This window comes from Dendrobium catenatum, unplaced genomic scaffold (assembly GCF_001605985.2).
Source record: "Dendrobium catenatum unplaced genomic scaffold, ASM160598v2 fragScaff_scaffold_672, whole genome shotgun sequence".
Lineage (NCBI taxonomy): Eukaryota > Viridiplantae > Streptophyta > Magnoliopsida > Asparagales > Orchidaceae > Dendrobium > Dendrobium catenatum.
The window spans coordinates 441,186-451,466 of record NW_021319134.1 but is presented as its reverse complement, the minus strand read 5'-3'; the positions used below and the strand labels follow the sequence as shown (position 1 = coordinate 451,466).

The window sequence follows — 10,281 nt, the reverse complement described above, 5'->3', positions numbered from 1 at the left end:
AAATGGGAGTGTTTGAATGAACGGACGATATTGATCCCCTTGATCATGGACTGTTTATTGGTCAATTTGGATGCCTTAACGATTTCAGAATTAAATGATCTCGGGCTCGTTGGATTCGTCTCGTCAAGCCGCTCGATTTGACTATAAGCATGACACATTTGAAAACTGTTTGATAATCCAAATTGTGGTTTGAACCCTTCAACAGCGCTTCATCCCCTTGATTTGGATCCATTTGGGCTCGGATTGAGTCGAATTTGGTGTCGATGGGTTTGCTTTCTGAGACGTCCAGTTTGACTATAAGTTTGCTGAAATCGGAGCTCATATGGTGTTTGATTTAATTTCGGAAGCTTTCAACTCAATTTTGCTTTGAGATTCGTGCCTGATCAAGATAATTTTTTACTGATATATCAATAAGTAATTTATCAAGTCGAGCTCGATCCAACTTATGAGTCGGCTTTACTCACTTATACTCTAGTTTAAGGGTATCTGGCTACGAAAGGAATCCGGTTCACAGGCATTTATTTTAATGTTTTTAGTTAAAATAATGAAATGATTGTTTCTAATTAAATTTTAAAGAATGTCTATTTAATTTTTTTCCAGAAAATAATATCTTCAAATTAAAATATTTAGAGGAGTCAGTGGAGCCATCGAATGTGCTTACAATGCAGAGGAGTTTCAGGTTATGCACCATTGTATAAAGATTTCTTAGTTTTTTTTTAATTTACATTTTTTGCCATTAAAAAAATATAAAAATGTAAAATATAATCTTTATTTCAACTTGAAATATAAATATAAAAAATTATCGCATTCATGCCCTAAGCAATCAAAATAATTCAAAATAAAAAATAAACATAAACAAATATCTTATATTATATTATTTTTATAATTACATTTCATCATCATTTGATTATTTGATTATATAAATCAATAAAATTGTTTTCAAATAAAAATAATATCTTTTCCTATTTCAATTAAGGCTTTGATTGAGAAAGCTTTCTTACTGCTTTGTTATTTGGATCGTAATCACAGTTTCAGTATGACCATTATTTTTTTATTGCTTTCATTTAATATTTATGCTAGGAAGCTATTTTCTATAACAACTTTAAAAAAGTTACTTTCTCTCAGCCACTTTTATAACTATTTTTATAAAAAGTTATAGGCATCACAAACTGATCTTAAGGCTTCGTTTGGGATAATTTAATTACTGTTTTTTAAAGCAAATTTTTAATACAAAAAACTTTTAAACTAGAAAATTTTCTACCAAGTTGTTTTAGGAAGCAGTCAAGCAGGCTTCTTTTGGGACGACTTTCTTACCGCTTCTTAAAACGGCTTTCAAGTTAAAAAATTAAAAATTTTGTATTAAAAAGTCGCTGTAAGAAGCAGGAGGAAAGTCGCCCCGAATGAAGCCAGTTTGCAACCAACTTTTAACATAATTAATTAGAGAGTATGGCAATACACCATCTTCTTACTAGAAAGGGGTGGAGAAGCAGTTTGGTCAAGATTTGAAAAAGGAAGGGGGGTGAGGAGTTGCTTTCGTCTGGTACAAATTTGTTGAGTCATGCCCACGCGGCTGGTTGTCACATTTGTTTCTTAAAAAATAAAAAAAGATTTTTTTTTTTCAAGTTTGTTGAGTCATAACCACGTGGCTTGTTTTGATAATTAAAATAAATTTTAAAAAAAGCGCTAACGCTTATAGCATAATTATGTCAGCCCAGGAGATTTAAATCTTATGATTAGAAGCAAATCCCTCAACCAATTAGATTAGAATTAGGTATCCACTAATTTCAGTTCTACAGACAGTTACAATGTTACATCAATCATTAGGTTTTTAAGTGTCTTTGCATTTGTATTTTTCTTTTCATAATTTCCATCTAGAAGATTCTAAGAGCATGTTTGAAGCAACTATTTAACAAAACCAGATCTAATGTGAATTAACTATTTATTACGCTAATTAATCACCAATTATTTTATTAATATGTGATTATAGCATTTAAGAAAAGACTAAGATCTAACTAAAAGCATCATTAACAGTGTAATGATAAGATCATATAAATACAAATAAAAAATTCATTAAGTTGACAGTCAACGAAATCCTCTTCTGCACATTCTTTCAATGTTGGCTGCTCTCATCTTCTTTTAACTTGTAGTTTTCTTTTCCACCGATCTTTTAATTTCTTATAAAATATTTGCAAATGCGTTGGTACGCGCATGCGATCCTGTTATTTTAAAAAGAAAAGGCTAGCCTAAGCTGCAAGCTATAATCACTATAGAAAAATAGTCATTTTCGTTTGGGTTTTTTATCTAAGAATTTCTGTCGGAATTTATAATTAGGGCTGCAAACCAACCGAGTCGAGTATGTAAGTGTTCATATTTGTGTTCATTTAATATCAGTTTGTTCAAGTTTGGTTCATGTTTGTTCGAGTTTTATTGTTTGGGTTCATATTTGATTCATTTAAATTAATGCGTGTACGTTCATGTTCAGTTTATGTTCGTTCGTTTAATGGTTATCGAGCTTGTTCGCGAACATATTTAACGATTTTTTTTAACTATCAAACAAACAAGTTCATGAACATATCTATGAACAAATATATTTATAATAAAAATAATTGTCTATGTAACAAAGGCAATGATTATTTATATTTATTAATTTTATAGTTTAGGGTCCAGAAGTATTCGTGGCGGTAGAGAAATATAAAGTTTATCGTCTTAGCGTTGTACGAAAATCCGGCACGCAATCAGATAACAGAAAGGGTCTAGCATTTATGAGACACCAAGATTTTTACGTGGAAAACCCCAGAAAAAAGGGGGAAAAACCATGGGGCCTAGCCCAGTTTGAATGAATCCACTAGTATTGCAGTCGATTACAAATGAGGCCCTTCTTTGGTGGAAGGTCTTAGCTTGATGTACATCTTATGGAGTACATTACATGATGTAAATATAAAGAGCTGCTATCGACGTATTCGCTTTGTTAGAAGGACTGCAGTCGGCGGCGAAGTCCGATAACCGGTAGAATTCCGGCATCGGGTAGAAACTTGGCGAGGAGTGAAGGTCCGACGTCGGGTAGAAGTCCGACGTCTTTGGTGGCAGAGGAGAACTCCGGATTCACTTGGGCGGAGTTTCGGCGTCATGAGGGAAATCTCTTGTAAGTTGGGAAGAATTTCAGCATCCCATGGAAGTTGGGCGGAATTCTGGCATTCTCCCGAATATCCTGCAGAGTTTCGGCATCTTCAGGCGGCAGGAAGAGCTCGGGCGGTGGTCGAGGAGGTGAGGAATCTCCTTTTCCCCTTTCTCCTCTTCTTCTTCTCTCTCTTCCCTTGAGCCCCTTTGGTGTAGAATGAGGGCTCTATTTATAGTTTTTTTGGAGTGGCATAGCCCATAAATAGGCGTGAGATCATGGGCGAATTGGGAGTGTTTTGAATGGACAGCTGATATCGAATCCTTTGATCATGCACCGTTCGTTGGGCATTTGAAGGCCTTAATGATGTCGGAATTCAGAGATCTTAGGCTCGTTGGATTCGTCTCGTCGACCCGTTCGATTCGAGTATAAGCTCGTCAAAATCGGAGACCGTTTGGTAACTCAAATTGCGGTTTGAACCTTCCAACAGCTCTTTCATGAGCCCTTGATTCGGACTCATTTGGGCTCGGATTGGGTTGATCTTGGTGTCGTTGGGCTCGTATTTCCGATACGCTCGGTTTGACTATAAGCTCGCTGAAATCGGAGTTCAGGTGCTCCCAGATTTAATTTTTGAAGTTTCCGGCTAGCTTTTTGCCTCGAGGTTCGTGCCCGATCAATATAATTTTTTGCATGACGTATCAATAGTCAAATGTTAATTATTTTTATAGAGCTTATTCTCGAGTTCAAATCGAACACGAAACGAGCTTTTATCGAGCTTAATGTCGAGCTTGTTCACAAACTTCAAATGATGTTGTTCACGAACATAAATGAGTTGAACGCATTAATGTTCAAGTTTGTTTATTTACGAATCGAGTATTTAAAATATTGTTTAAGTGTATTGTTTAGTTAATTAAACGATCACAAACGAGCTTTAGTCGAACCGAACAATAGTACGTAGCTCGTCTAACGTTTGGTTCGCTTGCAGCCCTATTTATAATCTTCTGTAGATTATTGATGAAATTTTTTTCCACCCGTAAAATGATCGTAGAAAAATAATTTTTTAAGGAAAATTTTCTAATTAATTTATACTAAATTTTTGATGAAAAATGACTAGGTTAACTGATGAATGAAAATCCACACAATTCTCCTTGGCCTATTGGTTGAGAGCTTAGGCTTCCAACTAAGAAGTCCAGGGTTCGAGTTTATGTGTATGCGTTGTGTGTATGAGTTTGCCTTAAAATGGCCTAAATGTCACAAAAAAAAAAAAAATCCGTCAGAAATTTTTGAAGTGATGGAAACTATGGCGGAATTAAATAATATTTTCGACAAAAAAATTCATAAAAAATTATGCCGGGATAGTTAATTACCGTAATAAATTCTGGCGAGAAAAAAACTCCATTGATAATGGGTAAATTTTCCATGATGTATAAAACTTGCTTTGCATTTATACTAAAAATTTTTTCTGTTTAATTAAAAATAAAATTGAAAAAAGAAATTATCATTTTCTTCTATTGAAGGATGTTTCTTTCTATCCCAAAATAATTTAAAAAACTAATATTCCTCTGACTTTTTAATAAGCTTAGATCCCATCTCTAATTGATCAAATAACTTAACCAACTAATTGCATGTGAATTAAATTTATATATTAAAAAAAAAAGATGTAACACTTTGCCAAAAATAAATAATATAATTGACCTAAAATAATAAGGAAAAACCTAAGAATATAAAATAATGATATTGTTTCACCTAAAAAATTATGAAATTGAGCTTCATTTGGGGCAGCTTTTTAAATGCTTTTTTAAAGCATCGTTATAGTATAAAAATTTTAAATTTAAGAAATTTTTATATTAAAAAATTACTTAAAAAATAGTTAAAAAATCACCCCGAATGAAATCTCAGTCGCCAATACAAAGGTTTAATATACTTTAAAGTCCAACATAATTTACTTAGATGATCTCCAACCAGAAAACACATTTTTCACTCCAAAATACAATAATACTTCAAAATGCATTAATTCATTTCCAACCGAACTCTATTTCCTAATTCCAAAAAGAAAATTCTATGTATATCCACACACGCTAGCCTTTCTCCCATCCACTTTCTCACTTTCAGCTAAAAACTCGTTTGTGAACAGTGCGACGCCAAGATTGACGTCGCACTATTCATGAACGAGAGAATGACACGTCTTTTGCCGTTTGATTGGAGGTTCACAGATGTCAAACAGGGGTATGAAGTTCGGTTGGAAATGCCTTTAGAGTTTGTTTGGGATAGTATTTTCACTATTTTGCTTTAATATCTCAATCATTATTCCGTTTGACTTTTATTTTCACTATAATATTCTTTGTCTTTGTTCAAATACAAATCTGCTACATAAACGAGAGATCTCATTCATTATATTTATATCAATTGTTTGCTCATTCATTACTATTTACTACATAGAAATGATTAAGTGCACCATGTTTCACATGCAGAGTACTAATCTCCAACAGCAATAACGTTGTCGGCTAGTTCATTAATTATTAATTATCAAATGAAAAAAATTCCTAGATCTAATGATAAAGTGGCAGACTATGTAAAATTCCTTACTTTGGTCCCTTTAACAATAGAATTCAATTCAGAATTATTAAGTACTATGCAATGTTTTGTCGGCTAGTCCCCATCACATATTAACACTGACTTTAAAATTGCTATTAGTTTTGATATTTTGTAGTGAATAAGATTTTATTTGGGACAATTTTTTTAGTGCTTTCTGAAATATTTTGTAATAGAAAAATTTTAAGAATAAAAATATTTGCATTATATTATAAAATAAAAATTGTTTATTTTTTAAGGACTATGCAATGCATTTTACCCTTGAAAAGTATAAATTTTACATATTTTAAAATAATAACTAAAATAAACATATCACAAACTATAATAGTCTAATTGAACAAATCATTGTACATTTAAAATGTATTTTTACATCTAGTCCAATTAATTATATAATTTATCTACGAAAACTATACATTTATACATTCTAAGTGTACATAATCAGTTATTATTTTTATTGATCAATCAAAAAAAAAAAAAGAAAAAAAAAAGAGATTAAAATGATAACTCACAAAGCCTCTTGGATGAGAGATTATGAATAGTTTCATAAAACTTGCACAGATTTCACATATGCAAGACTTGAATTCAAGATATTTTTGTTGATAGCAAAAGATCTCAACTAACAGACCAAGATTAACAATCCAAGGCAATAATGACTTGATTCATAATTAGGCTTTGTTTTAGTCAATAAAAAAAGATCTTAGGTAAATTTGTCCTTAAGAACTGTTTCTATGTGATATTTTGCTTTCATTTTGAAAAAAAAAAAAATTCTTAATCTTTATTCTGATTTCTGAAGCCTATGATCAATGAATGACAAGTGAACTGATACAAATAGTTTGATTGAGATTTCCCCATCATCACCCGCAACCACAAATTTCTTTAAGCAATCTCATGAAAAAAATATATCTCCAACCGACCTTCTAAGTGATAATTAAGGATAAGATAGGTGGTATCTATTGGTTCCCAAAGTTCATTGCTAGTTAGCTTCTACAAAGGTCCACACAACCAACCCTACCATGTGGCTTACTCACCCCCTTTCAAAGCATGCATGGATGATAGAAATTCAAATATTCCCTTCCCTACCAAAATCCTCTCGTCTTTCTATAACCAAGCAATGCTTCAGCTGTAGAGAGAGAAAGACTAATGGGGCAAAATATTGAAAGAGAGGAGGAATGACTTTCCATTATGGACGAGAGATCCCCTCTAAATGATTGGCTAAAACTAATACTGAAAGCCTAAAGGTGTTTAAAGCACGGCTTTCATTTTTTCCTTTCGCTCCTCTCTCGCCCTCTAATGAAGACCGCCCGTGGTAAATGTCTATGTCTTCTAAATTCTAAGGATCATGTTATTTGCATTCTTAATTTTGATCTTACATGTTTTCTTGAGACATTAAACATAACTATTTTAATATATTCTAACCTTCTAGACGAGACAAAACTATTTTAATTTAGAGCCCCTGAATAAAATTTCTGGCTCCGTCACCCACAAGAGTAACAAAGCATTTGAAAGAAAAAGGAAAAAAAAAAAAAGAACAGTAGAGTCATGTCAACATTTCTTGGTAGTTCTCTCTTTCTAAAAGTTACAACTTTCAAAAGTATCTTTATTTTCCATTTTCCCTTGCTTTTGCCACCTTCCTACTAGCTAGTTAGCTCGATAAAAACCCCAGCTCTCTTTTCTTTCTCTCCCTCTTTTTTCTCCACCCTTTGAGAGAAAAATAAAAGCATTTCAGGCATTCATTAGATATACATAATAGTATGATCTCAAGGTTCCTTCGCTAGTTAAGCTTGCAAAGGAGTGGTGCTCCATGTGCATTGGAATGATATAGAGCTTTAATAATAATTTTACAACTAAAAGCCACCACCCCCTCTCCTTCTTCTCTTTGTCTTGTAATTTTCAAGCTGTAGCTATATAAGAAGCTTTGGAGAATAGTTTTAGTCCCTCTTCCTCCTTGCTCTTTTTCTACCATTTCCAATGGGTGAAGAAGCTAAACAGGTAGAGATAGCCATTCTTCTATGGATTTTTTAGCTCATTAGTAAGTTAAATCTTTTCGTTTTGTAGAGAATTTCATTTGTATGGATTATGCAGGCAGAAGCTAAGGCAGCTGAAGCGCCTAAGCAAGAAGAGAAACCGGCCACCGAACATAAAGAGGAGAAACAAGAGGAGAAGAAAGAAGAGGTGAAGCCCTCACCTCCTCCTCCTATTGTTCTCTTCGTTGATTTGCACTGTGTTGGTTGCGCAAAGAAGATTGAGAAATCCATTCTCAAGTGCAGAGGTCTTGCTCTCTCTCAATTATTTTACTTGTGAAGTACTTCACATTTATGAAATTAAAGCTTCCTTTGGGGCTACTTTCTTAATTAAAAATTTTATATTAGAAAATTATTTTTTGAACTTTCATTTGGGATAGTTTTTTTACTATTTATTAAAAAATTGTTTTAAAAAGTAATAAAAAGTCGTCCCAAATCAACCCTAAAATAGTTTCAACACCATTTTTGTAAGAAATATTATAAGAAATTTTATATAAGTAATTACATTAGGAATTATGAGCTCAATTTTCATACTATGTATAATTATAATTAATTATAAAAAAATTTCATGTTAAAATTAAGGGGTGCAAGCAATGGCAAAACTAAAATTTCTAAGGAGACAGCAAAATTGAAACTTTACCTGTTACCATTTTATTTCTCACTTTTTTATTCCCTTTTTTGATAAAAAAAGATTGCATTTTATTTGACTTTTATATTAAGAATTTGTTAATTTCAATAACTATTTTTAAAAGCTATAACTAGTTTTTATATAACTTAATGAAATATATGATCTAAATTTTTATATAAGTTTTTTTTTTCTTAATAGAATAAATGTTTTAAATATTTTTCCCTTAATTAATACATTTAATTAAAATTTCACATTTTTTTTATTTCACGGCTAATGCCAAGCACACATCATTTTATCTTGCCCACTTTTAAAAAAGAGACCAATTCATTTGTTAAATTTGGGCCAAATTTCTCAAATGATATTCAGTTTGGTACTGTTTTCTTATTGTTTTTTCAAATAATTTTTTAGTACAAAATTTTTAATTTTTATACTGAAAATCTGCTTTAAGAAGCAGTCTCAAACGAAGCATGCATGCATGAGTTATTAAAATAAAATTTCATTTGAAACAGTTTTTTTGCTGCTTTCTAAAGCAGCTTTTTAATAAACTGTTTTAGAAAGCTATCCCAAAATATAAAGGCTTGAAATAAGAAAGTTTTTATGTATTTATTTATTTATTTTTACTTATTGATGATTCATTATTAAAAAAAATGATCAGGAGTTGAAGAGGTGAAGATGAACATAGAAAAGAATGAGGTGACAGTAAAAGGAATAGTGGATCCACAGGCTTTGTGTTCGCACATTCAAAAGAAAACATTAAGAAATGCCAAAGTCCTCTCCCCACTGCCCCCAGCAGATGCTGCTGCTGACTCCACCAAAGCAGAACCACCACCGCCTCAGGTAATTAATCGCACGTACACTAATTACTTAATTAACTAATTTAAATATTATTAATTAAATTATAATCATGTTAATTATATATATGTAACTTGTCTTATTGATAAGGAATAACTGCTTAAGCTCTTTAATTAGTATCTAATTTCTTTAATTAAATGAACAGGAAAGTGGGATCGTTACAGTGGAGCTGTTTGTTAACATGCACTGCGATGCCTGTGCTCAACAACTAAGGAAAAAGATAATGAAGATGAGAGGTAATTAAGGCCTTATTTGGAATAAATTTAACAGGAAAGCTCGCGACAATCATTCCTCCGCCGCCGCCTCCACCGCCACAGGAAGAGAAGAAGAACGACGGAGAAAAGAAAGAGGATTCTCAGAAACCTCCCCAAGAAGACGGAAAAAAGGAAGAAACTGATGATAAAAAATCCTCTGTAGGAAACAAAGAGGAGAAACCTTCCTCCGGTGCCGAAGAGCCTCCAAAAAAGGAAGAGGCGGCGGCGGCGGTGCAGGCCATGATCAATGATGAGGAGATGGTGAAGAGGATGATGTATTGGAATGGTGCGGGTGGGTATATGATGAATCAATATCATGATGATGAGATGTCGAAGAGGATGATGATGATGCATCATTGGATGCCTATGCAGATGCCGATGCCGACGACCATGTATTTCTTCGATCGACCGCAGCTGTTGCCCCCGCCGCAGATGTTCAGTGATGAGAACCCGAATGCTTGCTCCATCTCATAGAATGTATGTATGGTCTGGCAATACACGCATGTATGGTAATTGAGATATTTGTATTCATTTGTATGTACCATGGAAGCTTTGGGAGGAACAAGCATGTGTTATATATATTATTTAATGGTAATTAATGGTTCGATTTTTATCATAAATAATGAGAAATTAATCCAGATATTTAAAATCAGATGAAACCATAACATACTCAAATTGAATTGAATTAATTGATGATGTGATTTGATTATAATCACTACTACATTTGAGCTATAATCAGAGTATTTGGAAGTATGATTAAATGTTAAATTTTTTTTTCACATTTTATTAAGGCTATAAATAGAATTATAACAAAATCGA

At 32.6% G+C, this 10,281-nt stretch overlaps 1 protein-coding gene across 1 annotated transcript; it reads left to right on the top strand.

Annotated features, from left to right (window-relative positions):
• Nucleotides 1-7,310: 7,310 nt before the first annotated feature.
• LOC110100937 (heavy metal-associated isoprenylated plant protein 9) lies at nt 7,311-9,452 on the top strand. Its single transcript, XM_020828661.2, has 4 exons — nt 7,311-7,696; nt 7,790-7,976; nt 9,012-9,193; nt 9,354-9,452. Exons 1-4 carry the CDS (start codon nt 7,676-7,678, stop codon nt 9,450-9,452), a joined length of 489 nt encoding a protein of 162 aa, XP_020684320.1. The 5' UTR covers nt 7,311-7,675.
• Nucleotides 9,453-10,281: the final 829 nt, after the last annotated feature.